Raw genomic sequence first — 27,928 nt, 5'->3', positions numbered from 1 at the left:
GGCGTGACACAGCACACACGTGTCATGACCCCCTGTGCCGAGTGGGTGTCCTTCAAACCCCAGGGGGGTCAGAATCACCCTCCTGTCTCCTGGGCTCCGCGACGAGAGTTCTGGGGCAAGTAGGTCGGGGATGGAGCCTGAGAAGCTGTGTTTCTCCCAGGGGAACCCCACTCTGAGAACCCCCGCTCCGCAGCCTGCCGCCTCCCCGTTCTGAATCCGGGCCGGTCACGGGCGAGAGAGGGTCTGCTCAGCGCCAGTGTCTTTCGCAGACCTGCAGAGCTTCCTCGGCGGGAAGCTATCTAAAATGCGGGCATCCGGGCTGTGCGATGGTAACGATGTACGATTAGCTGAGGCCTGGAGTCCCGTGGCGAGGAGCACGTGGCTGCCCCTCCTCGCGGGGACCCCGGGGTGGGTCACGGGAGGGACCAGGCACCCTCGTCTTCCACCTTGGAGGACGACGCCCTGTCCCCGCACCGAGACGACCCGCTCCTGTCCTCGGCCCCGAGCACCGGCTGCAGTGCTTGCGGCCCCTGGGTTTGGGTCCGAGCCCCCTGGTCCACCAAGTGTCGGCCCCCTGACCCCAGGGCGGTCCGTGGAGCCTCCCTCGGTGGGAAGCAGGGACTTCCGAACTTGTGTGCAGATGGCATGTCATGGATTGCTTTGCTCGGGGAGTCAACCTAGAAAGGGGGCAAGTCCGGACAGCACCTGCGGCGTTCGCTCATCTCCAGGGGGCAAGAGCTGCCAGCGAGCCCCGGATGCGCAGGCACCCCTGGGTGCTGGGGCTGGGAGTGGCCGTAGCAGTGTCTCTGTGCAGACCTGAGCGGCTGCCGGGTGGGACAGGGACCCTGGGGCGTGGCCGCCCTCCGAACGGGGCACAGTGATGCCACTGCTTCTGCTGTCCTTGGTGAGGAAGAGCAGGGTGGGCTGTGAGGCGCAGACACCATGAGCAGCGCTGGGTCCTGAGGGCCGGGCGAGGGAAGGAGCAGCAGGTGTGCCCGAAGGCTGGGCGTGTCCCTGAGCCTCTGTCTCATCTGCACTGCAGGTGCCGGGGGCCTCCCACGGGGGGGAGGGGGAGGATGGGAGCGGGAGCACCAGCGAAGCCCCTCCTGTCCCCCCTCCCCTCCCTTCCTGGGCTGTGCTGTTCCGTGACCCGGGCGTCTGCCACTCGCACGCTGGACGTCCTGTCCACCCACCACCCCCGTCCCTGTGGTGTCCCGGCGCCTCTTGTGCACGCTTCCTCCTCGAGGCCCCACGCACACGGGCATCACGCCTCCTCACCGCTTGTAAAAACAAATGGTCTGAAACAGCCCCACAACCTTCCAGGCAGGTTTGCTGAGGACGCCGTCCCTTCCCCGGCTGAGCTGGGGAAACTGAGTCTGGCACCGAGGGGAGGGGCACGCCAGGGGCCACGCAGCCGCTGGCAGCCCCGCCGGCTCCCCGTCCCCCAGCCCCACGGGGCCCCGCCCGCCCGCCGCCGCCCTCCACCAGGGAGGCCGTGAGGGTCCCGCCTTCACCGGCAGGAGGAGGAGGACAGCCGAGGCCCAGCGGGCGTGGGGAGGGTGCACGTCCCCCCTCCCTGACTCTGTCGGAGACGCACACAGACCCTGGTGAGGGAGAGGCCCTCGGCGTCCGGGCGGGGCCCCGTGGCCCCCACGGACGGCGCTTCCTTCGCACCGGCCGCCAGGACCCCAGGTGCAGCTGCAGGCTTCCTGCTCCCTCTGCCACTGGGACGAGCGACACGCGTCTCTGTCGTGGATACGAGGGGCCGCCCTTCCTTCCACTTCTCGGGCCAGCTCCTCCCGGGAAGGTCAAGAGCAGGGCAGGTGGCATTTCGGTTCAGCTGCAGGTCAGAACCGCCAGGGCCCACCCACCCCTCCTGCAGAGGAGCTGAGCGGGTGCTGGTCACCCTCACGCCCCCTGTGCTCCTGCACCCCCCGCGCCCCCTCACCCGCCCCCCCCGTACCCCAGCGGGTCCTCCCTCCTCGTCTGGACAGGAAGGGCGCCTCCCTCCCAGGGCCGAGCCCTGACAGACCTTCTGGATTCTTCCGTGTGTCTGTTTCTGGGCTGACGGGGAATGCCTCTTTCTGTGGAAAACTCAAAAGTCCTGGAACAAGAGACATTCCGAGCCCCTCTGCCCGCAGTGTGCCCCCACCCCCCCCTTTCTGTCCCCAGCAAGTCACTTCCTGTCAAAAAAAGCCCTGCACTCCCCCCAGCACCCTCCCCCCCCAGCCCAATGCCAAGTGCCCTGCTGTGGGCCCGCCCACTCGGGTCCCTGGCTGGGGGGGGCCCTCCCAGCGGCCCCTGCACTCGGGGTCACAGACGGCGGCCCCTGCACTCGGGGTCACAGACGGCGGCCTCTCTCTCTCCAAGGGCCCTGCGGCGCCCTCCCCAGGGGCCCGTCTGTCCCCGTCGTCGGGGTGAAGACCTGCTGCAGTGCCCGCGGCCCAGGCCGCCTGCAGGGCCCTGGTGCTGGTTCAGTCTCACGTCGTCATAGTGACGACCCACGTCGTGAGCTCCTTTCGGAGCGGGGGCAGGGGCCGCTGCGGACAGCGACCGCCGACCTCCGGCACCGCCCGACAGTGACTGGCTCCCCACCCCGCCCCAGCCCCTGGTGCGCAGGGAGGTGTGGGCTCGGCAGCAGAGCAGCGGGGCAGTGTCACTGCGGCTCCGGCTCCGGGGCCTGGCCGTCCCCGGTCTCCTGGAACAAGCCCTGGTCTCTCTGGGGGGAGGGGTCTGGCTCTGGGGGAGGGGGGGAGGGTGTGCTGCTCCTCGGCGGCCTGGGCGGGCGGGTGGGGGTTGTCAGCATGCAGAGCCATGTGACAAGCTGGGCCGCCCGTCAGTGGGCGGTCGTTCGGGGTGGGGGCAGGGGGTATAGAGGCCAAGCCAGGGACTCCGGGGGCCCCAAAAGCAGTCACTCCTGTGCCCCACATGCTCTCAGTCCCACATGAGAGCAGCCCCCGCCCCAGGTGCCATCCAGTCCCCTCCCTACGACCCCATCCAAGACTGACCCTGGGCCCCTCGATTCCCAGGGCAAAAGGGGGCTGTCTGGCCAGTGACAGCCCCCAAGGAAAGGGCACAGGTATCTCGGGGTGCCGGCCGTCGGCCGAGGCCATGCAGGGGTGAGGATAGCCCTTGCCCCCTGCAGTAGACGCGTGGCCGTCGCCCCGCCAAGGTGACGCCGGCCCCACTGTGCGCCGTGCCGATGAGGCTGCACCTGCGTGGCCGTGGCCGACGCCTGCTTTAAGAGACGAAAACTGACGGTGCCCAGAAGAGAGCATTCTGGGAACTGAGGAGACCTAGACGTCATCCCGCACGAGTTCGCCTTCCCGTGTCCTCACGCAGTAGGCGCTGTTCTTCCCCTCATCGCGCTGAGGCCCACACCGAGGCGGACCCGGGAAGGGCAGCCGCGGCAGCTGGACGCCTGGCCTGCAGGGGCTGGGGGGCTGGGGGGCTGGGGGCTGACTGGCATCACAGGGGACCGCGTGGCCAGCAGGTGGCGACGTGCAGGGTGAGGCGTGGGCGGGATCTCCTCCGCGCCGTGGCCCGTGCTGGCGCCCCAGCCGGCGCGGTGGGAGCTCGGTGGGTGCGTGCGCGCCCCTCCGCCGCCCCGGGCCGCCAGGGAGCCCTTCTCGCAGGCAGCGAGCGTTTGGAGTGGGAGACTCCCGCGTTTGCGTGTCACCAGCAGGGACGCCGCAGGCTGGCTGTCGGAGAGAGCCGAGACTCGGAGGGTAAAAAAGCGTGGACACCCTGGAGGGAGGGCAGATGCAGGCTCTGCAACACGCGGGAGAGCCGTTCTTGATGCCTCGCGTCGATGGCAGCCCCCTCGGCCACCCCCTACACCCCCAGGGCCCGTCAGGGAAGGAGTTCTGCAGGGGGGACATCAGGCGGAACCAGCGCGGAACCAGGGTGCTGCCGTGCCTTACCTTGGTCAAGGAAGGGGCGTGAGCCGGGGGCCGGGGGCGAACAGTTACCTGCTGTGCCGTGCGGCTGCTGAACACACGGAGCCCGTCCCAAAGGCGAAAACTTGGCGGGTCTGAAACCCGCCCTCCACCGTGGGAAAGGAAGGAAGGGCCCCGGCCGGGTGGCGCAGTGGGCTGGGGTGTCGTCCCGAACACCAGCAGGTGTGACAGCTGGGGGAGGCGTGCGTGGGGGGCAATAGATCCATCTCCCTCTCTCTCTCTCTCTCTCTCTCTCTCTCTCTCTCTCTCTCTCTCTCTCCCCCCCTCCCTCCCTCTCTCCCTCTCTCCTCTCTCTCTCTCTCTCTCCGTCTCTCTCTCCCTCTCTCTCTCTCTCCCACCTCTCTCTCTCTCTCCCTCCCTCTGTCCCTCTCTCCTCTCTCTCTCTCTCTCTCTCTCTCCCCCCTCTCTCTCCCTCCTTCTCTCTCTCTCTCCCCCCTCCCCCCACCCTTTCCTCTCTTTCTAAAATCAATAAACATAACCTAGGGTGAGGATTAAAAAAAGGAAATGAAGCACCCAGCCTACACTGCAGGTGTGGCCACACACCCCGTACGTAGGAACATGTACTGGTACAGCTCCGATTGGGCCTCTGCTGACTTTTCGGGGTGCGGCCTGTGTTTTCTGGCGCCATCCCAGCTTCCAAAACCCTGCTGATCTGCCCGATCAGGACGTTCTAGGGCTTCCGAAGTCTCTGGGCTTCGAGAAGTGAAGGGTAAAGCAAGGGAAGACCTGGATGCGGGTGTTTTGGACCTGGCCAGACTGCTTTTGCGTCTGCGTTTTTTAAAAAATAAAGGTGTCCTTTCCCCTTCCAATGTCCCAGAGAGAAAGGAGAGCTGCCCGCTTGCTTAGTAAAGAAACAAAAGGAGGGAAAAGCCGCACCGTGGAGTCACACGAATCCCTTTCGCCACCCACAGCCGGGGACAGGTTCCGCCTCTGTCCGAGGACAGGGGAAAGCCAATGTGAAATTTATTGCGGCGCAGAACAACCCTTTTCAAACGGCTGGAGGAAGCGGAGGCGCCAAGGAGTTCCGCCGCTGGGCTGGGGACATCCCGGCTCCCCCGCTCCCCCGCTCCCCCGCTCCCCGGGCCTGGGCCCGGGCCTGGGGCGGAGGAGGCTGCATTGTGTTCGGGAAGTGCACTTCCTTCGCCAGAGCAAACAGCCCTGGGAACCGCGGGCCCCCCTGCGGAGCGGAGGGAGCCGTGAGAGCGGCCCTCGGGTGCAGACAACTGGGTGGCCGGGCCTCCGCGTCCCCGGAGAAAGGAAAAAAGGAAACGGCAGCCCTTTTCCTCGTTTCCCATCCACCTTTTGTTGTGGACTCTTCCCCCCTGGACGCCTGCCTGCAGCTGGAGAGGCTGGTGTGTGTTTAAAGATTAGAGCGCTGTGTATTTTTAGCTTCCGTAGCGTGTGTGACATTTCGCGCAGGGCCCCTGATAAGATCAGAATGAAAGTCAGGCTTGCCGCGTTCCTCCTCGTCGGCTTTCCCGGGGCACCGCGGGCACGAGAGGCTGGGCCTCGCATCCCAGTCGAGCTGTTCAAACAGCCGCTGAGCAAACACGCCGTTCGCAGCCTCAGGCGCCCGCGCTTCCCTGCAGGTTGTTTTGTCTGTCCGCCTCGTCAACGGTGCGCTTCTCGTTGTGAAGGGAAACTGGCGTGAGTGTGATTTCATTTTCACCTTTTTATTTTGCTTCTTTTCTGTTTTCTTTTTATTTTTTAATATTTTGTTTACTTTTTGAGAGAGAAGAGGAGGAGAAAGAGGGAGAGAAACATCAATGTGTGGTTGCCTCTCATGCGCCCCCTACTGGGGACCTGGCCCACAACTCAGGCCTGTGCCCTGACTGGGAATCGAACCAGCGACCCTTTGGTTTGCAGGCCCATGCTCAATCCACTGAGCCACAGCAGCCAGGGCTATTAGTTTGCTTCTTTGCATCTAAGTATTTTCATGGTCCTTTCCAAGCACCTTCATAATCGGCACTCCGACAAGCGGGTTCTAGAATGGCAGCCACTACCGGCAGTGCACAGTGGGGAGGGCCCCGGTTCCATGCAAGGCGTCGCTCAGCCCCTGGGGCCCGAAACAGCTGCCGAGTTCTCCCCCAGCTCCGCCCCGGCCTGTGCGTCCTTGCCCAGCTCAGCCCGGTCTGATCTGGGTTCCCTGTGATGAAGTGACTTTCCTCTTTAGAAACAGTTGACCTATTCTTCAACCAAACTCACACTGCTTCAGTTTCTGGGAAGCTTTTACTGCTGTCGCCCACGGGACGTGCTCAGCAGAATGAAAAAGGCAACCACCGAAAGGGGAGAAGAGACTAGGGCTCTCGGGGGGCGGTGCCCTTCAGCGTGTCACCAGCTGGCTGGAACGCAGAGAGGCTCACGGCAGTGTGGGCGGGGGAGCCGGCGTCGCGCCCGAGAGCCCAGGCGGGAGGGAGACCGTGGGCCCAGGGAGTGCAGGCGGACGAGCGGGAAAACAGGCCGCCTGGTGCGCACTCGCCTGCCGGAGCCCCCGGGGCCTCCTCCCACACTCCTGCGCAGCAGCCACACAGCAGGGATCCGTAAATTGGGGAAGCAGCGTTAGACTTGGAGGTGTCTCCGGGTTACTGTTCTTCACCTCTGAGGTTGCAGTAAAAGGATGTATTGAAACCCCCAAAAAGAAAGAGAGAAAGGAAGAGAGAGAGAAAGAGAGAGAGAGAGAGAGAGAGAGAGAGGGGAAGAAAAGAAAAAAGAAAAGAAAAGAAAAAGAAAAGAAAAGAGGAGAGAGGAGAAAAGAGAAAGCAAAGGGGAACAGACAGATGGGACAGCCACAGTCACTAGGGTGTTCTGAGCGTTTGGCCAAAGCCAAAGCACCTCGGTGTCCCACCACAGTCCGGGGGGCAGATGGAATGAGGGCTCGTGGGGCGCAGGGTGGACCAGGCAGCTGAGGAGATGTGGCCCATCACGATCACGTGGGCTGGGCTGCCCCCCTCCTCCTGACGCCCCCGGAGATGAAAGAACAAGGGTCCGTGCACCACACCGAGGAGGGAGGAGGAGTCACAACCCTGCTCAGCGGAGTCTTTGGAACAAGAATGGATGGAGGCCGAGAGCTGACTGCCGGGGCGGAGGGCCCACCGGGAGAGACCGGTCTCTGGACGGCGCAGGAGGGGAGGCAGAGGCCCCCCAGCCCCCCAGCGTGAGGAGCCGCTGACACAGGACCGAGACGTGGGTGTGTGGCAGGGAGACCTGCAGACGCAGCCCACCACGCGCAGCCAGGGGTCGGCCCTGCAACTGTGGGCGTGAACCAACCTAGAAACTCCGACGCCAGGGCCCAGGCGCGCCGAGTGCACCAAAACAGGGGGAGTCGCACTCCACGCGCTGACCGGGACCCAGCCCCCCCGCAACCCTGCTCTGAAAGCCAGCTGCCACCTCAGGCAGAAGGCTGGGAGGCCCCCTCGTGTGGAGACCATCCTTGGCTACTTGGGGGTCCCCCGAGAAGTAGCCGGGCTTCTGTCCGGGCACCCGCAGTCTCCAGCCGTGCCTGCCGACCCGTCCACAGAGACACCTTGATGAGCGGTCAGCCGGGGGGAAAGGTCACAGGATGACCGACAGAGGCCAAGACAAAGAGGGGGGAAAGGGACTTGGAGACAAGGCATAAAATAGGAGGAAATGAAATAAAAAAAAAAAACATTTCAAAAGATGTGCATGACAGCCTCGGAGAGACAGGGAAGGTGTTGTGTCCAGGAGAGCCAGTGCTATGGATATCTAAAGCTACAGAACAGAAAAAGGGCTCTTGCACAATCGAAGCGCAGTCACAGGATTTTGTAAATTCACGAAAGCTGGTAAATGAAGTCAAGGAAATTTCCAAGAAAGAAAAAAGAGTGTTTTTAAGTTAGGCAAGAGTATCCCAGGAAAGTTAGAAAACTGATTTAGAACCTTCAGCGGTTCAGCTAATCAGAGCGCCGAGAGGGAGAGCAGAGAGGGAAGGGAGACCCGGAAGGCCCAACACCAGAACGTTCTGCAGAATGCAGGGGCGCGCAGGTGTCCGGCGGGATTGCAGGTGTGCGGACCGCGGGGAGGACTCCACCGAGGACTCGCGTGGTGAGATCCAGGGCTCCGGGAGAGACAGCACGCCAGCCTGCGGAGGAGAGCAGGTGCCCCGGGGGCCCGGGGGCGCCTGGCGCGGTTTCCACCTCGGAGCCGGTGGGCAACGGGCCAGCATTTTGAGAGGCACCCACTGACAGCCTAGATCCCATACGCAATTACGCTGACTGCTCAGGGCGGTGGACTAGAAACCCTTTCAGATTTTCAAGGTCTCTTAACGTCAGCTCATGCGCATCTTGTCTCAGAAAGCTGGTAGAGGTGGTGCTCCGCGGAAATGAAGACGTGACCTCTTAAAAAGGCGGAGGATCCGAGAAGCGAGGGCTAAACAGACTGCGGGGGGCGGGGGGCAGGAAATGATAGGAAACTGAGAAAGCAAGTCAGCCGTCCAGTTCAGAGAAAACAAACAAAAAATACCCTAGAAAGAAATGCAGGCAACAGACACATCGCATCTCTCAGCTGGGAGAGACGCCTCCGGCAGAAAACTTGGTTTGCACAATTGTGGTATCTGGGAAACCCGGTAGGTGGGACTGAACAGGGGATGGAAATCTCGCGCTGTGATTTTTTAAAAGATTGGGGAACTGGATTGAAGGGTGTGTGTGTGTGTGTGTGTGTGTGTTTATCAAAGAACTAAACCCTTGTGTGTACTAGGAAGCCAATATCTAACATGGAAACAGTCAAGAAAGAAGCTTATTATTTGCGAAAATAGAGTAAATTCTAAGAGAAAAAGGAGCTCGAAGCAGCTGGGGCTGTGGAGGGGTCGGCGGACCAGATGCTGCTGGTTAGACCCGGAGCTCTGGGGAACTACTTGGCTTTTTCTCATGTCTGTGTTTTACGTAAAATACAGAGGGTTTTTTGGTGTCATTTATACAATGATGTGTAATTACTGTTTTTTAATGACAATGTTTTTTATTTTTTTAACAAACATTTTTTAAAGATTTTATTTATTTATTTTTAGAGAGGGAAGGGAGGGAGAAAGAGAGAGAGAGAGAGAAACATCCATGTGCGGTTGCTGGGGGTCATGGCCTGAAACCCAGGCATGTGCCCTGGCTGGGAATCAAACCTGTGATGCTTTGGTTCGCAGCCTGCGCTCAATCCACTGAGCTACGCCAGCCAGGCTTGTAATTACTCTTTTTTATTTTGCATAGGTAATAATATAGTATAGAAGGAAGGAAAGAATATGACTTTTAAAGGAAAAACTAAAGACCAGAAAAACGTATGCCGAGTGTTAGTGGTTAAACTGAGTGTTAATGAAGGGGTTTCTCCCTCCCTTTTGCTTGTGTATGTAATTTTCCAAACCTTTGAAACTATGTGTATGGTTTTTGCTCTTCCCCTGCGTGGGCACCGTCATGGCAGCTCTTTGTACAGCTTCCAGAAAAAGTAGTTTTTCTTCGTGTTTCATTGGGAGCGAAGGATCCCCTTTCTCACCTCCATGCTGAGAAGTTACCACGTTGCCTACTTTGTCTGGGTCCCGGGGGGTTCTCTGAGCTTCCCTGGTCGCCTTAGGGCCACCCCAGAGTGACACAGCAAGCCTGCCCTGTCCCCTGGGGCCCCCGGACCCAGGAGGGCCCGCCCCACCGAGAGCACTGTGTCCCCCGAGCTGGTGTCGTCCCCACGCTCGGGGCCCCACGGGCACCCCTCCGCAGCAGGGCCCTGACACGGATGTCCCTTTGCGCCCACAGATGTCGCTGGGGTCGCAGACGGACCTGCAGAAGAAGAAGAGGCGGGCGCCGGCACCCCCGCCGCCCAGCCCCCTGGTGCCCCCGCGCACCGAGGGCCGGGAGGAGCACCGGAAGAGCACGACGGGTGAGTGTGCAGCCTGCCGCCTGCCGCCTGTGCCCGCCCCGGGGCGGCTGTGCCTGCACCCTGCCACTAACCTCGCGGCTGCCACTGGCCTGGCATTAACACGGAAGCACTAACGCTGACGAGGGGGCGGGTGGACACAAGCAGTCCGGCCGAGGGCATTCACACAGTCTCACGGGCGCACAGGAGGCAGGTGGGGGGGGCGGGGGGGCAGCGGACAGCGGGGGGAGCCAGGGAGGGCAGGCGTGGACAGTGTAACTGCGGGTGTGTGGCCTGCGTCTCCCAGAGAGGAGGCACCCGGTGACATGTATGCACGGCGCTTCGGAATCAGACTTTGGTTGACGGCAGTGGGGTCATTTGTGACCCCCTCGCTTGGAACTGATCTGCACTATATCGCAAAGGCCCTGATATTTCAGAAAAGGAAAAAAAAAAAAAACAATCCAGAGGAAAGAGGGAAGAATAGTAATGTCCCTGAGCAGAGACCTAAATCCCGCCCCCTTGTGGCCGGGAAGTGGAGAGAAGGGGCGGACGTCTCCACCTGCCGGCGACGGTTGATTTATCCTGACGCCGTTCGTGGCGGTTTCCCTCGCTGGTGCAGCGCAGAAGCAGCTCTTCAAGCTCGGGGTGCTGCAGACACCCCCGAGGCTGCAGGTGCATCATAGCCCCTCACGGGAGCGGGCGGGTGGCCACCCTGAGGCCCTTTCGTCCACCTGTCGCCCCATGCTTTGCCTTTGACTCAATGGCTGCAGCGCCCCCTGCAGGGCGAAGGCGCCTGGGGCACGTGGTCGCTGTGGGTGTGTGGGCTGCAGGGAGAGCTCCTCCGCTGCTGGTCAGCGTTTCTCCCTCGTCAGCCCCTCCCTGCTGATAGCTGGGCGCTTCCCGGCCCGGGAATCGATGGCCCTGAGGAGCAAGAGCCTGTCTGTGCACCCTCTTTCCGAAGGGAGACAGGCTCAGGTTTAAAGCAGACAGGCTCAGTAGCTCACTAAAATAAGCCTCGTTTCTTCCTTTCCCATGATGAGACCCCACCCTCCCTTCCAAGCCCGCCCCCCCCGCCCCGCCCCCCCGCCCCTTCCGTGAAGAGGCAGCAGCCCGCAGATTCAGCGTTCCTGGTAGAATTCTAAGAAGCGGCCCCTTTAAGTGGAGGCAGGGACATGGCTGATACAGGCCGGTCCTCGGGCCACAGGGCCCCTGTCCGCACAAGCAGGACCTCCTGACTCGAACCCGAAGGGCCAGGGCCTCGTGTCCGACGCGCTCGGAGAGCCAGGCCTGGGGCGGGGCACGAAGCGGGGTGGGCGTTTGAACATAAAAAACCCCGGACGGAGAATCCCCTCCCCCGGGAACACGCCACAAAGCAGAGGTGTGGCTGGTGCTCCCTCACCACGGACCTGTCCCTCTGGTCCAAAACTTTTGTGTGTGAGGGCGGAGGGGGCCGGGACCCCTTCCTCGGAGGTCACGGGCTAGCAGAGAAGGTCCTGGCGGACGTTTGGAGGCAGACTCCTCCCCCCACCACAAATCCCCGAGAACGAACGTAAAGCATAGTACTGTCACCACGAGGAGAACTTACACCCAAAGTCTACACTTTAGTTCGAAGGTGCAAAGGTCGAGCATCTTTTTCTACTCAGAAACGGTAGCTGGCTAGACTCGGGCCTGACCCGGATTTCACAGCAAACAGGAGTGAGCTTCCGGCGGCCCTGCCGGCCCTCCCGGGGGCCGTGCCCAGGCCGGGCGGCGCCCACCCACACCCTCTCAGCTCACGGGCTCGTGGGGGCAGGAAGTGACTCCTCCAGTGGGGAGACACGGCGAGGTCCCTGTGTCCCCTGCCTAAGGAATGGCAACCAAGAGCAGGAGTAAGTGGGTGTATCTCTCGATGGAGGAATGATGCTTTTCTTAATAGTTTCACTCATAACCTGATCAAGAGCATGAAGCAGTAGATCTGTTCGTTTCTAGAAGATTCTAAACGTTAAAGTTTGAAGAAAGCATCTTTGAGAGAAATGATAGGAAGCTTGACTTACGACACTAGTCATTCACATCACCGATGGAGTCACGGACTTTCAAAAACTGCATTAACAGAAGGAAGCCTCATTTTGGTGTAGAACTGGGAAGGGAGCCCTGGTGTGTAAACTCCCCAGCTCTTCCGGACAGAGTTTGAGTGCAGTTGCCCCCAACGGCGGAGCAGGTTGGCCGTGTAGCGAGGCTTCGAGGGCTGAGCTGAGTCAGTGGTCAGTCCGCCGTGGTGGGAGGGGCACTGACAGGCAACGAGAGGGAACTAAACAGCAGGTCTGTGGGCCTGGGACAGACCGACGTGAATAAAATGAGTTCCTTTTAACTTGACAGAGAACATTCGGGCACGTTTAAGAACAGTTTCAAGCCCAGTGTTTAAAAATAGTTGGGCCTACCAGAAATAAATTGCAACTGAGCAGGAGTTTCCGAATGGGCCAGAGGATCATACGCCGTGTGTGTAAAATGTTAAACTTTGAGTAAAGTCAGTTTGCTGCCAGGCATGTGTGGGTTTGGGGCTGGGTGAGGAGGGATTTAGTACGTGGTGTGGTTGAATCTGGTGTCAGGTGTGGATTTGAAGCCATGTGTGGTTGGATTTGGTGCAGGGTGTGGTTGGATTTGGTGCAGGGTGTGGTTGGATTTGGTGCAGGGTGTGGTTGGATTTGGTAGTGGGTGTGGATGGATTTGGTGGTGGGTGTGGTTGGATTTGGTGCAGGGTGTGGATGGATTTGGTGCAGAGTGAGGTTGGACTCGGTACAGAGTGTGGTTGGATTTGGTGCAGGGTGTGGTTGGATTTGGTGGTGGTGTGGTTGGATTTGGTGGGTGTGGATGGATTTGGTGGTGGGTGTGGTTGAACTTGGTGCAGGGTGTGGTTGGATTTGGTGGGTGTGGATGGATTTGGTGGTGGGTGTGGTTGAACTTGGTGCAGGGTGTGGTTGGATTTGGTGGTGGTGTGGTTGGACTTGGTGGTGGGTGTGGATGGATTTGGTGGTGGGTGTGGATGGATTTGGTGGTGGGTGTGGATGGATTTGGTGGTGGGTGTGGATGGATTTGGTGCAGGGTGAGGTTGGACTCGGTACAGAGTGTGGTTGGACTTGGTGCAGGGTGTGGGTGGAATTGGCGAGGGGAATGATGGCAATGTGCCTTCCGTTGGAGGGCGGGAGCCTCTGGCCTTAACCTGCTGAAGTAACCCTCATTGATCCCATCAGGTGTTGGACGGCAGGTGCCACAAAAGCCGCCCCGAGGCACTGCTCGGGGGCCCCCCCAGTTAGTGCTGCCCCCGCCCCCGCCCTACCCTCCTCCCGACACAGACGCGGCAGAGCCTCTCGGCCTCCCCGGGGAAGGCGCCGCTCCCGAGGCCTGCGAGCCGAGACCCACACGTAGGTGCCTCTCGTCGTCCTGTCTGTGTGTGTTGACCGCTCACCTCTCTGGTCCCTGGTGTCGGGGCTGGGTTTCCGGACCTTCCGTTCTCACCCCGGGGTGTCTGTGTCTGTCTTCTCCAGCTTCTCCTTCCAAATGCTCACAGCAATGTGTCCCGGCCACCAGTGAGTGCCGTGCGGGGACCCCTAAAAAGTGATCTAGCCCCCCTGATCCCTCCGACTGTGGTTAGACTGCAGCCGAGGTCGCACCAGGTGGGCGGAGACAGCCGGCCGGGAGCCAGGGTCCCTCGGGGCAGAGCTAACCCCGGCATGTCTGCAGGCAGCGGCAGCGCAGCCCAGCACGGCGGCGGGCAGGCCTGGCCGCGGGCTCGCCCGGGGAAACGGTGAATGCAAGGTGGGGCTGTGCCCGCCAGGAGCTCGGAGGGCCGGGCAGCCAGGTCCCGGCCATGTGGCCAGGGGCCAGCTCCAGGCCCGTCCTCCGCAGAAAGGGACACAGGGGCGCCAGAGGGAGGAACGGCCAGGCGTGAGCGCAGCCCTGGCCAGCATGAAAGCCTCCTCCTGTTTCCGTCTTGTCCCCGTGGGGTGAGGCCGGGCTCACGCCGTCCCCTGCGCCTCCTTTTGGACACTCGTGAGCACTGCGTGTAGCAGCCCCGCCTCCAGATGGGGCATGTTTCATATGTTTAACCAGGTCCGTGTCTTCCTCGCCTGGCATCACCTGGCCGCGTGCCGGCGCGTGTCTCCACCAGGGCGGCCTGTCCCAAAGCAGGCGCGCCCTGGGCTGCGTGTTCCCAGCGTGTCCGTCACCCTGGGCCCCACTGCGGGGAGGGGCCAGTGCCCACAGGAGCGCCAGACAGTCCATTCTTCTCCGGCCCTGGGCCGTTGCGGCGTTCTCTGTCCTCTTTGGAAACGCAGACCTGCCCGCTGCCTGCTTCTGGGTGAAGGAGGTCATGGCTGCCTTCCTTCCCCAGCAGAGCAGTCCTGGTCCGTTTCATCTTTCTTCACAAACACTTCGTTCCAGCCTTAAAATGCGTTTGATCGTCTGGACGTTGGGCGCGCTTCCGAATGTGAATGGGTTTTTCTGGGGCGTCGGAAACTCGGGGTGAGATGCAGGAGGCCGAGGCGACAGCCGGGGCTCAGACCACCCTCAGCGTCCTGGGCCTGAGGCAGTGGGTTCAGCTCACAGCCACCAGCTCTCCGTGGCCTCGCCTGGGGCTGCCGCTGTCCCCTGAGGAGTGGGTTCCTGGCACGTCACTTTCTTCTGACGCCTGAAGTCGTGGTCAAGGCTTGAGGTTCTCTCTGTCTCTTCTCTGCATCATCTTGGCGGCTGCCCTCCTCAGGCCGCGGGTGAGGGGCTGTGGCTGCATTTTCAGGGGGGGAAGAGAGGCCGTCTCGTCCAATAGCTCCGTAGGAAAAGGAAACCTCTCCCAGGAGCCCCCAGCTGGGGTGTCTGCCATGCCCCACTGACCGTAGCTGGGCACTGCACGGCCCCAGTCCCTGGGGAGGACAGAGTCGCCGTGGGTAACTCAGGCCCCGCCGACCGCCCGGAGTCGGGTCCGCTTTCCCCAGGTGTGTGGGCGGGTGTCACTGTGCTGGTTGACACTGGAGCTCGGTTCCTTGGCAATGCGGGGACTCACAGCTGCTAGGCAGCTGGCAGCGACCCCCACACCAGGCCCGCAGCCCCCAACGTGGTTGCAGCCTGGAGCGTGGAAGACGTGTGATTAGGAGTGCTCAGAGGTGTCAGTGGTGACGAGTGAGTTGGTGACTCACAGACAGGGTGGCCGTGCCTCTGAGAGTCAGAAACGGCCAAGCAACCGTTTGGGCCTCAGAGGGGAAGTTTAATGAGGGCCTGGCTTCCGCCGTGTCTAGCATTTCCTGCTTGCAGCCCCGAGGAGTTGCCGGACATGCCCCTGACGTTAGGTGGTGCCCAATTAGTGCCTGGCGACAAGCGGGTCTGGTTGCTCGATGACCCGTGCAGCTGAGAGCAGAGCGAACAGGGCTAGCAAAGTCGTGTGCCGGACCTGCAACTCTCTGGAGCCCTGTGTCTCACTGGCCGGTACTGCCTGCTACACGGGGCATAATTGTATCTCTTGCAAAGTGAGCTTGCAATAGACCAATGTAGCCGTGCAATGCCAGCTCAGGGCAGGTGGGCAACTGCGTCCACCATCACCTGGTGCAGAATGGAGGCTCCTCTCGGCTGCTCTGTGGCGCCAGCTCCTTCCTGGCGGCCACCACCACCGCCGGGCCGGCCGGGGAGCCGGAGCCGGCGCACCCTCACTGCATGCGGCACGTGTTGGGGGGGGCTGCGGCCGAGCTGTGGACCGGCTCCAGCTCGTGGACAAGCGGTCATGGCGAATGGGCCTCTGGCGATGCGTGCGGACACCACTGTGGTCGAGCAGGACAGTGGTGGGCTGCTCCGTGTCCCATGACCCTCCTCTTCTCACTAACAAGCTTCCCCGTTAACCGCAGCGGCGGTGCCCTCACCCGTGTGTCCGAACCAGCAGACCTGCATGCGGGTGGTTTTTCTCGTAACTTCCTAACGAGCCTGCTCGCTGCTCGCATGCGATGCCCGTCGGACCTTGCTGTGAAATGACGCGGACGGGGCCTGCCCCGCTCGCTCGCTGCCCTGAGTGGCTCGTTTTGGAGGTTTGCGGGGCGGGCCGTGATGGGGCTGCTCTCCTCTCCTCGATGCCTCGTCCCGGCGAGAGGACCCTGGGGACTTCAGACAGCGCACAGAGAGCTCACACGCCAGCCCCTCAGTCTGCCTTTTACGTTTCCACTGAACCGTCTCCTGAGAGCCATTGTCTGACACGTCTCCCCCCGCCAGCCTCGGGCAGCTCAGCCTCGGGCAGCTCAGCCTCTCCCTGGGTATACGGGTCCAGGGCAGCTGGCAGATGATTTTAAAGGGGAAAGGGGGCCATCGTCTCCTGTTCCAAGGGACACGTGGAGTTCAAGAGCCTCCGCGATGCTTCCAGCCGGTCGGTTTTCAGGTTGTGAACGGGCCGCTCCTTCTACGGAACTTGAAAGCAATTCCGAAACAAGGAAATGGAATCAGAGAATCAAACCATGCATTTGCAATCAGAAGACAGTAATTCGAGTTTGCGCGATGTAAAATCGATACGAGTGACAGTAATCGTTCACAGAGTGGGCAGCGAGGCTCAGCAGGAGGACCGAGACGGGGGGGGCAGCACGGGCGGAGCCCGGCGGTGTCCTGGCAGGTGGACCAGGCGTGTGGTGAGGGCTGTGCCCGGGGAGCAGCCATGAACTCACCTGAGCAGGCAGCGTGAAGCCGGAGAAGACAGGACAGGAATCTGGCCGACGCCCTCACCTTGGGGCCCACCTGCTTCCCAGTCACCCAGCGTCGTGCTCTGAAGTTTAAACCAAAATTAAACAGGTCGCCCGTTTCAAAACAAAGCAGCTAAGCCCAAATCTGTGAGACAGTGTGATTCTGAGAGTCCTGTTTGTTGGGGAAGCCCCCTTGACCTCCCGCTGGTGTGTGGACGTCAGGGGCCAGCCCAGGGACGCACGCTGGCCCTCACCTTGCACTCACTTGCCACTTTACACGCCCCGAGGGGAGCCGGCCACGCAGCTGCTCCTGCGGCCCCACAAGAGGGCGCTGCAGCCAGCGAACAGGAAGGGGATGGGATCTCGGCTCTTCAATGGGCAACATGGGAGGAAATCGGCCACTGTGGGAGCACAGTCCGCCCCTGCTGAGAGGTGCACTCGAGAAAATGGAACTAAATGCTTAGCCTGCTGGTATCGACCTTGACAACCGTTCGGTGCACCCAATCTGAGCTAAAGATCGAATTCTCCTTAGGTGCAAAGCAACGAGAATCTTAACAGAGCTGTGTGATTGCATTAGAAAAGGAATCTGATGAACTCATTTCCTTTTGTTCATCATTTTTTTTAGTCCTTTACTTACAAGCTACTGTGTCTCCAACTGGAGAGAGATTAAAGAACTCAGTTACAGCTCATTGGGGCCTGAATGTGGGGGAGGGGGGCCCAGACCTGGACACATTGTTGCAATTTCAAGAATGTTGCAAGCCAATCACTAAATGCAGCCATTATTAAAGAGTACATTGTGTCAGCTTATAATTAAATCAGTGATGCTACAAACGAAAGTAACAAATGCTGAAAACTCAGCACTTCCTCCTTACTTACTGCCTTGGACTATTTCTGCTCGATACATTACATGTATCGGGTCAGTACGGTCCGACAGTCTGTAACAGTGACAATCCTATGTAGCAGTCAGCTGCCGGGAACCTCTCCCTCACGGCCCATTCGACAGCCGAGGTCCGTGGCTGGAAGTCCACAGGAGGGGCATGCACACCACGGACATCAGCAAAGGTGGCGGGCCAGCTGGCCGCTGTCTCCGCCAGTGGAGACCTCAAGGTTCACGTCAACTCCAGATAGTTGTACCTGACAACCTAGACGCAGCGGCGAGAGCCAAGACGCCCACAACTAGCTCCTCCGGGAGACGGAACCGTGCGTGCTGGTGCACAGGGCCCTTCCCACGACGGCCGGAGACAGAGACGGGAAGGAAACGCAGGGGCCACGGCGGAGGGTCCCGCGGGTGCTCCCTCTCTGTGCGCTGCCGAGTCCCCAGGGCCTGCACGGTGCATGCCAAGGCGACGTGTGTGCTCACGGGCGCATTCTCACCCTGCCGTTTATTCCCCCACAGTTTACTGCTGCGCGTCGTTTCCTAGCCACGCCAGGCGCTTCTGACGACGGCCCTCACGGAACTCCATGCCCCTGGCCTCTGGCCCTCCGCAGCCCCGGCCCCGACACTCCTGTCCTCGACACCACGGGGCTCGCTCGCGCGGCACGGTCGACTCTCTCTAGAACTGACCGACACGCATATCGCCGGCAGAGATCGGTTTGACCAGGGTCCCTGTGTCCCCGTAGGCGGCAGAGACTGTCCTACGTAAATTCTGGTGGATGACCCTGACCCGCCTGAGATTCCACTTTCACCGATACATGGACACGCTTCTGCTACGAACCTTGCTTTATTTTAATTCATTATTAGTTCACATCTTTCTCCACTGGTACCCGGTTGCAGGATGCCGTCCCTGTTTGCCTTTGAACTAGATCGTGTCTGTAAATCGGCCCGTGCGGTCCGTCGGGGTAGGAACAGTCTGCCTACCCGGTACGACTCAGTGCTTGCACGCGTGAGCTAGAAGTTTCTGTAGGAGCTCACGGCTCATGCCTGGACCTGCGTGCTCCGGGATACGCAGGACCCCACGTTTTTGTAAGGGTTCTCCAGGGTTCCCTATCACTGTCTTCTCCTGCACTCGGGCCGCTTGCAAACCGAGGGGCGAGGAAGAGCACCTCCGCCCTCCACTCGGTGCGCACTCCGCCCCTTGCCCCGCCCCCGACTCGGAAGACGCGCTCACCGCCGGCCTCGCACCGGGGCTGCCAAGGGAGCAGCAGGTGGCCGCACACCTGGGTTCTGCTGACCTGGGCTCCCCGTGCCCAAGGAAGTAACAACCACTCCGTTTGACAAATGCTGGTCCGGAGGGCTGTACGCGGAATAGTGGCGTCCCAGGGTGCGGCCACCAGGTCCCTAGAGGGGCGTGGCCAGCTCTTCCAGGAGCCACAGACCCCTCTCCCTTCCTGGGAAAACCCATGGTCACCTCAGCTCTCCTGAGATGGACAGGCAGGGGGCGGCAACCTCGTTAGGGTTCGGGGCTCAGGGTAAGGGGCTCACTTGCTTGGGTTAACGTTCGTCATCATGCACAGGTGCAGCTGAACTGGAGAAGCTTGTCGTGTCTTTCTCCAAAAGACTTTTTTTAATGTTATTGCTCAAAGTAAGAAAAAGAATTGGTTGGTGTTTTTTACGTGTGTAACTGTTCTCTGGCGGATCACGCTGCAAATGGCAGTGATGACAATGTAGGGTCATCGCCGCTGACATTGGTGTCCATAACAAGGAACCCAGAGCTAGAAGGTGTAGAAATGCGTAGCTGGAGCTCTGTGTAACCGATCTCGTGCCGTATGTTGGTGCCAGGAGGGTACCAGAGAAAAAAAACAGGAGGTTATAGAAATCACTCACAAGAAAACAAAACAAGTTTAAAGTGCCTTTTTTCCCTTTTGCATCAAAATAAAGAACTTTTGTCTGATAAGGAGCCATCCCTTGCCCTCAAATCATTAAGTGGGGAAGTCTAACAGGACGAGGTAATGTGTACCTAACCGCTGGGGAAAGCCCCGGGGTCCACGACCCGGACTTCCCGGACCCCGGAGGACGGCGTGCAGTGGCAGCAGGAGGCGTGCGAGCAAGAAGCGGCTGTGAGGCCGCGGCGGGGGGAGGCAGGGCAACGCCGCAGGCGCACAGTCCGGAGAAGGGCCGGGCAGGCCCGGGGGCTCTTAGAATGGTGGGTTAAGGAGGCAAACATGTAAAGCAAAAGACAGCGCCAACTCTGTGAGAAATAGAGGACGCGGGCGTGGAGGGGCGGGGACAGGGGGAGAGAGACTCAGCCTTGGCACCCTGACCGCCTGGGGCGTGCAGCTAGCCGACGGCCTGGGTCCTGGACAGAACCTCAGGGCTCCCGGCCCCCAGGGCGGCCCGATACGGGGCTGCGCGGAGCTCAGGGCGACGCGGTGAACGGGTGCTGGGGATCCACGCCTGTCCCGACACGGTGCTGACCGGCGATCGCGTCGTCTAGGAATCCGGCAGGTTCACTCAGGGACACCTTTTTCTCCTCAAAGCCCGCGCACCCCAGAGCCGTTCTGGCGTCTGGCGCAACCTCAGAACCCACCCCTCCCTGCAGATCGCTCGTCCTCCCTGCAAGCCAGCACGAGACCCACCTGCCTCCTCTCCTCCCTGACGCAGCATCGGGAGCGACGCTCCAGGAGCTCGGGTTGGAAGTGGCCCCCGCCCCCCAGCAGCGAGGCCCCGGTCGAGCCGGCCTCCTGCGGCCGGTCCCCGTGGGAGCTCACAGCCAGTGCCGAGGCCCAAGAAACATGGACTCTGAATCACCGTCCGTCCCCAGTTGGCTCAGACCCTCACATTTTCACCAGGGAGTCCTGTGGGGGGGCGGGGGGCTGGGAGCAAGCAGCGGCCTCTGACCCGCCCCCCTGTTTGCAGGGTGGGGTGCACTTGTTTGGTGTCCCCGCGGCTCTCGGCCTCCCGAGAAGGCTCTGCCGGTGCTCAGCGGTGAGCTCAGCCGCGCCCAGCTCCGCGGGGGAACGCCCTGGAGGAGCCGCAGTGCAGTGTGCTCGCCGGGCGGCGGTCGGGCCTCGAGCCTGCGTGTGTGCTGCCGGCCAGCCGCTCACGCTCGCTCCCGTGCGGTTTGGGTCCGTGACCCGACACCACCTGTTTGCAGCCTTCGTAACGCGTGTGATCCGATGCAAAATGTGTCCGTTCGCAGGCTACCGCTTTTCATAGCAAAGTTTCCTGCGATGGGGGCAGGATCAGCACCTCGCGAACACTCGGAGAGGAGGTGAGGGCCCCTCACACAGTGCTGGAGGCGGCTCGAAGCAGGGCCACCGTCCGCTGTCCAGGATGTCCTCCGCCCGGGGAGAGGGGGCCCTGCCCTCTTCTCTGTGTTCTGAGTGGGGTGTGTGTGTGTGTGTGCGTGCTCTGTGTTCCTGCAGCTGTGTGTGTGTGTGTGTGTGTTCCTGCATGTGCCCATATGTGTGTGCATCTGTGCACGTGTGTGTCCCTGTGTGTTCACAAGTGTGCGTGCAAACTTGTGTGCTGGTGCGCATGTTCCTCTGTGTGTGTGTGTGTGCGTGCACACATGCTGTGAGCATCTGAGTGTGTGCTCCTGTGTGTCCACAAACTCGTGTGCACCTGTGTGTGTGCACACGTTTCTGTGTGTCTGTACAAGTGTCTACACACCAGTACCATTGTGTGCACATGCCTCTGTGTGTGTGTCCCTGCACGCTCATAGACATGTGCGCACACCTGTGTGTTTGCATTTTTGTGCACACACCTGTTTGCACGTGTGTCTGTGTGCATGGTTGTGCACACACCTGAGTGTGTGTGTGCATGTATGTGTGTGCACTCCTGTGTTCACAGATGTGCCTGTCTGTGTACTCACACCTGTGTGCATGTGTGTGTCAGTGTGTGTGTGTGTTGGGTACTTCATGGCTTGCACCCAACAAGCACAGAGCAGGAGGAACACTCAGAATACCTTACCCCCCATTAGTCGCCGTGGTGAAATGCTGACAAGTGACAAGCAAACTTCAGAGGCCCCGGCGAGGACGAAGGTCCAGGTCTCACCTGCGTGAGGCTCAGCGTTACCTGTGCCTGAGCTCCCGGCTCGGTCTGCCACCTGGAGCGACACGGGGCCGCTCACTGTCCCCCCCGACACTTTCTTCCCAGGGGGCCGCGAGATGCCCGCCTTCTCCTCAGTTCATTCTGCCTCGAATCGCTCTCTCTAACCCTCCTTCTTTCTCCTTAAGAAAACAATAAGCTTTTATGACTCTGGGTGAAGCTACATGACAGTCAGAAGGTTGTATCCACCCATACCCTTCAGAAAAGAAAGAGAAAAGAGAAGAGAAGAGAAAAGAAAAGAAAGAGAGAGGAGAGCTTTGAGACCGCCGGGACGGCCACACCGTCCCCAGGCTGGCGGTCCGAGGCTGGCTCTGGGAGGAGAGGGAGGGCCTGCGCCCGGCTGCAGCGGCCAGCGTGGCCCAGGCACCCTTCCCGGCCTGTGAGCGACTCGGGGGACAGAGGCGACGTGCGAGGGTCTGTTTTGCGTGAGTGAGGACTGGCCTTGTAAGACTTCCTGTGCGGCCCGAATCCTAACCTCCAGGAGAAAGTGGGGGGCAGACGTCACTCATCCACGGCCGTGTCCCCTTTGAGGAGCAAAGTCGCCAATGTTAAGGAAGGGTTGCCTTGCAATTCTGTCCCCCTCGGGGCACAGGGTGGCCAGGCGTCTAGGCAGCCCCGCCCCGCCCGGCCCCCACCAGCCCCTCGCCCTGCGGGGTGAGCCGGCTGCTGCAGGGGCCCGCCGGCCGGCACGGGTGCCCGTGGCTTCCCCACCCCGCTCCTCCACCAGGGGGAGCCCAGGCCCTCCCAGCGGTGGCCGCCTGAGCTGGGAGACAAAGGTCCAGCTGGTGACAGTGCGTGCTCAGTGGCCGAGTTCAGAGGGGGAGCCCTGCTCCTCACAAAGAGGGGACAGTGAGGCCAGCCGGGGCAGGACAGCCTGTGCCCGGAGGGCTGACTCTCCGTCCACTCTGGCCGGCGTGATGCAGACTGGGACCTAGAGGGGAGCGGAGAGCTGACGTGTGTGTCCGTGCATGCGTGTGTTTGGGTGGGCGTGGGCGTGTGCACGCAGAGCACGGACGCCGACGCCGCCTCTCTGTGCCGGAGTTCAGTTTGCCAGCGAAGGTGGCTCTGAGACCAACCCGTGCAGGTGACCAGCCGTGCAGGTGACCGTAAAGCATTTAGAGCAACGGCCAGCTCCCAGCGAATCCCGGCCACGAAACAGGCCAATGTTTAAAACACGGGGGACCGCGAGTTAAAACCCTGACCGCTGCTTTCTCAGCACCATCAGGTGTGGCAACACCAGTTCCCCTCGTGAGGGAGACGCGTGGGAGGCGGTGGCAGCCGGCCCTCCTCCGAGCCCCGTGCTCACTCGCGGCCCCACCCCGTCCCTCCCCGGCGTCCCCTGGAGGTCCCCGGCCCCTTGAGGGGGTCAGCTGGGCTTCCCCGCCCTGGTCAAGCTGCAGAGATCAAGGAACTCAAGCCCTCGTTTTTGAAAAATCAGAAAAACGTGAAGGCTCTGTTGTCCAATAAGCTTCGCTCGTTCGATTTTCTGCGTTGCCCGCTCTCACGAAGGATGCAGGGCCGTGTCTAGCCTCCGGCTTTTCCTTCGGATTTCAGCGACTGTATGTGTCACCCTCAGAGAGATTTCTTTAAATGAGTCCCTTTGCAGCTCCCGACAGTGCGGTCCCCGCGCTCAGTGCCTGATGCTCTCTGGGCCCTCGGATGCAGTGCATCCGCCCAGCCTGGCTCTGAGCGGCTGCAGGGTGCCTGCAGCCAGGCACGTGCCGGGTCAGCGAGAACACGGCCAGGCTGGCTTCTGCACGTGCCCAGAGCCCTCCGCCTGCCGCCGAGACCCTGAGCGCGCGCTGGGAACGGAGGCCGGAGCCCGGGCACAGCCTGTGAGGTGATTTGGGGTCCTGGTGGGTTTGGCTGAGGTGAGCACCTTCTGGCCAAGAAAGCTGAGTTATCTGGGGCCACCACGGTTGTGGGTTAGACAGGTGGGTTTTGTGGGAGACGTTGGCTTTACCAGCTGCGTAGTCTGCTGACTTTGCACAAGGCTGGAGACAGTTCTGTACACGTTTCCTGCAGTGACGGCTCTGACTTCACAGACGCCAACTAGAAACGCTCACGAGTTTAACAGACCTCATAGACGGCCAGGCGTCAGAAACCGCCATCAGAAAAGGGAAGGACAGGCAAACCAAGATGCAGCTTCATAATCAAACAGAGTCCAGGAAAAAAAAAAAGGCAAAAGGTGTTGTTTTTCTTTTGATCTTCTCATAACAACACCAGCTAAAACATTTCCCTGCAGAAGGACAGTGACCATTCTGTCTGCTCCCGCCGACCTCCGCCTTCCGGCACAACCGGAGGATGGGGGACCGAGGCGCGGCGGGGGGGGCCAGGGGGTGGAAGGCAGGGAGGACATGCAGGCAAAGAGCACGACTCTGTTTGACCAGAAGAGGGAAGAGGAAGATGAGCTGTCATTTCAGGACCAGTTAAACGGACACTTGCGTAGAAGGCCTTGCAGGGCGAGACGGACCCTCCGCCCAGCCGCGGCCCTGCACAAAATACAAAGGCCAGCTTCATGCGGCCACTTTTAGGTCAGTGTCCAGTGGGCGGCAGCGGCCGAGCCCTGCGCTGTACAAAGCCAGACACGCATAAGCCCCGTGCTCATCCCTGCAGTCCTCATCACGACTGGTAGAACTTGGGGGGCAGGGCCAAGTTTTCCTTGGATCATCGATGTCCCATGGCAGATGAGGCACCCCCACTTCATGCCACAGCTGAGCCCTGGTCACCTCCAGACTGAGTTCCCGGGAGACCTGGCAAGTCCCGGGAGGCCCGGTTTCCAGAGGCGCCGACTACATGCCAGCCCCCGTTCTTTAAGACGCCAGACCACCTGGAGGCGGCCTGTCCGTGTGGTGTGGATGCCGTCCGCCCCCTGGGCCCACACCTCCCGTTCCCGCCTGCGCTCAGCCCCAGGAACGTTTATGTCAGAAAGGACCCGATTTTTTTTCTCAGCACCCGTTTAGAATATACTGAAACCCCTGGACAAATGGAGCAAGCTTCTCCCTGAGAGCGTGGAAGAACGGGTTTCGGCAGGAAAGTCTCGGCGTAGCTGTGGTGCATGATTCCTTCAGCGTTTCTCGGTGAAGTTACTGCGATTCGGCTCGTGCCCGACACGGGACCGTGTGGCCCTGAGTGGACTTGCCCGTTTGGGAGCCTGGCCCAGTGTGTCTCTGCCACACGCAACTTCAGGAACCACGTGCTGGCCAGGGCTTCTTATGTAATGTGCAGAAGAGAAACAATGACACCCACCCTGCAGGGGCACTGCAGTAAATCAAGGGCTGGGTGGATAGGATCCGCTTGAACGTTACAGTGTCAAACCCAGTGACCCCTGTGTGGGCTGCAGGTCCCGGGGTTGGGCTGTGCTCCTGGACAGTAGTTAGCCAGCGGTCTGATATTGGAGGCCACCCTGCAGCTATGACACCCCCTGGAGGAGGAACCCCATTTAGAAATACGCCAGAGCAGACGCGTGGAAACACAAGGAAACCTCCATTTCTGGAGGGAGGACCCGCGCCCAAGGACCGTCACCCAGGGCCGGCATTCAGGCTGCTGAGGGGAGCCGGCCACCCCGCCCAAGGGCTCTCTCCCCGGCAGGTGCCCCCCTCCCCCGCCCCACGGACGGGTCCTCAGTCCGACCCGCCCAAGGCTCCGAGTTCCATCCTCAGCAGACAGCGAGGGCATGTGCGGAAGGGCCCGTTCCTCTCATCACCGACCGGGATGCTGGGCGTCGCGTTGGCTGCAGAAAGGGGGGACTCACTCAGCACGGACACGGAGGCAGGGAGTGTGGGGCGGCCGGCGGGGCCACCGTCTCCTACCCGTCTGTAAAGGAACAGCAGCTGGGACCCGGCCCTGCTTGACAGTGAAGAGTCGGAGCTTCCCGGCCCAGACTGTCCAGTTGGCACTTCAGGATTCTAGGGTTCGAGTCATGGTTCAGGCGCTTGAGAAGCACCGGCTGATGGGCAGCAAGAATACCGTAGAACCTTGGCTCTGAAGAGAACCCAGGTCTATTTTAAATCCGTGGGCTCTTTGACGTTCTTCATTGTCCTGCCTTCTTGGAAAGAGTTATATTTACACATGCACGCACACAGAGCAACGGTCTATAGAGAGCGGGCCGCCCTGAGACCCCGCCTGCAGTGTGGTGAGGGGCCACGGCTGCGGGCCCCTGGGGCTAGAGGGTAATATAACAGGTTAAACCGGGCCCCACTAAAGAGTCCTCGTGTCAAACAGCGTGACGAGGTGAGCGTCACTTTGAGGAACCAGCGGGAAAGAAGGAAGCTGGGATTGGAGCCCCAAGTCAGGGCAGAACGGCCGTGGTGCCCGGGACAGAGGGGCCCCCGAAGCCTCACCCTGAGCCGGCCCCACCCCCTCCAGAACGTTCGCAGCAGGCGTGGGTGCAAGCGCACCCACCCCCAACTCTGCCTGGGCGAAGGGGAGCTCACTCCTTGTTACACGGAGTCTTCCGGACATCAAAGTGCTATCGTATTGGGATTCCTTTTAGTACATGTTTTAAAAACAAAGGTCCGTTTAAAAATTAATATTTACAACGCAGTAGAAATTACATCTGTCGCCACCAATTGAACTCATGATGGAACTCTCCAGATGCCAGTTAGAAGTGGGATGGACAGCGGGCGGTTCCGAGTCCCCCGGGAGGGGGTGTGTGAGGAGCGGTGCTCATCTGCACCGGGTCGGGTGGCGTCCCTCGTTCGGGGCGTTGCTCTGCAGCCACCTCGATGCCCCCTTTCCTCCCAGAGCCCGGACCCCGGGGAGCTGGATCCCGGTGGCGGGGGGGCAGCAGCGAGCACTCCGGCTGGCTGCGGGTGGTGGGCAGGGCCTGAGGCACCCGCGTGGGGCGGAGGGTGAGGAAGAACTCTGTCTCTGACACATTTCCTCTGGGCCGAGTCCGCCTGCCCAGACTGACTCTGGAGAAGTTGTCCTTTGTGATGGCCAGCAAGGAAGCGATGTCATGGGATGTACGGCCTGTCGTTTGCATTTGATAAGAAGAAAAACCTGAATCCGTGGGAAAGCTCTCGGAAGAAAGTGACACTTAGGGCTTGAGGTGGTCTTTGGGGGCTCCGCACAAGGAAAACTCAGTGGGATAGTTCTGAACCGAAGATGAGCGAGTTCCATGTTGAGACATTCGCAGCTTTGAGCTAGCCCTCCCTTCTCTCCATTTGATCCGGAGAGTTCCCCCAAGGTCTCGCTTACGAGCAGCTCTGAGGGCGTTTGGGCCGCGGGATCATACACGTTGCGTGGAGGAGCACGGTGTGGGGGCTGGTATCCCGAGTCAGGCTCCGTGGCTGTTCCTCTGCAAAAGGACTTCATCACGGGTTTCTATTAGGCTTCTGCTAAAGACAAAGTAAGTGTGTGTTTCACATTGGCAAAACTCATGCAATGACGACTTTTTAGTTCAGAAAGGCTGTTCGCACCTTAAGGGAGGCCACGGTGCCGGCACATTAATCGACTCAGAAGTGACGACTCCCACGTTCAGTGAAGACAGAAATATCGTCCGGAGAACGGGGACACCCAGGTTCCAATCGGGGGTCTCAAAGACGGTGGAGCTCCAGCTCTGGGCGGGGGGGGGGGGCGTTTGCAGCCTGTCAGAGCCCCCTTGCTCGTTTGGCTGGAAGGGAAAGGCCTGCCCGCAGTCCGGAGGAGGACGGGGACCAGGGGGCGGGATCCGGACTCTCGCTTGTCCCCCCGCTGGCCCGGCGCGGGGGTCCCCGCTCCAGAGGCTTCACGGGAGCCCCTGGGGCGGAGGGTGGGAACTGGGACACAGGGTCTAGAGGACAGCCCCAGGCCCCCACACCATTGTCTCAGTCAGCGATTGTGAAAACATGTCCCGGCGCCTGGGGTTAACAATAGGGGCCGGCCAAAGGAGGGACGATAATGAGGGGACGGGGGGGGGGGTCCTGGGGGGGTGGGGGGGCGGCGTCTGATTCCGAGCTAGACTCGGTCGGGCGGAGCTGAGGGCACAAAGAAACGCCGACCTGCAGGGCGCCTCCGGGGGCCCCGCCCCTGCCTTCTGCCCTCCCCCGCTGTCCCCGCCGGCCACCCCATGCCCCTCCCGGGTGTACCCACCGCCCACGGCTCACGTCAGCGCACCGGGCCCCTGCTCCCTGAGGCACACGCACTCACACACACACACATGCTCCCTGACACACTCACCCTTTCGATTCCCGGGGGACTGCCCTCCCTTCGCCCTCCGCCCGGGTGCTCTCCCGCCCAGCACCAGCTCCCCAGGCCCGGCCCGGCCCAGGCGCCTGTGGGGGGTGGGTGAGCCCTCACTAAGCACCTATCGGGTGGGCTCAAGGGCAGTGTCCCCCAGCCCTAGGGGAGGTTACCCCTGAGAAATGGAGGGCTCGCCTGGGCAGGAGGGGCCTCTGGTAATCACGCCACTCGTTGTACGCCCAAAACAGTCTACCCTGTGCCCGCTGAATGGCCAGCCGTGCCCCTGCCTGTGC

At 61.0% G+C, this 27,928-nt stretch overlaps 1 protein-coding gene across 5 annotated transcripts in view; it reads left to right on the top strand.

Annotated features, from left to right (window-relative positions):
• COBL (cordon-bleu WH2 repeat protein) overlaps positions 1-27,928 on the top strand; it is a 114,855-nt gene that overhangs the window by 66,680 nt on the left and 20,247 nt on the right. For 3 of the 5 annotated variants that reach the window (XM_045826911.1, XM_045826909.1, XM_045826907.1), the window contains 2 exons: positions 9,701-9,824; positions 13,028-13,198. In XM_045826911.1, coding sequence (XP_045682867.1) covers positions 9,701-9,824; positions 13,028-13,198 — 295 coding nt within the window. The remainder of the gene's footprint in view (positions 1-9,700; positions 9,825-13,027; positions 13,199-27,928) is intronic. The other 2 variants (XM_045826912.1, XM_045826910.1) reach the window with 1 other exon arrangement.

The sequence above is a fragment of the Phyllostomus hastatus genome, unplaced genomic scaffold, assembly GCF_019186645.2.
Source record: "Phyllostomus hastatus isolate PE091 unplaced genomic scaffold, TTU_PhHast_1.1 phas_scaffold_78, whole genome shotgun sequence".
Taxonomy (NCBI): Eukaryota; Metazoa; Chordata; class Mammalia; order Chiroptera; family Phyllostomidae; genus Phyllostomus; species Phyllostomus hastatus.
This window is presented reverse-complemented; position numbering and strand designations above follow the sequence as displayed.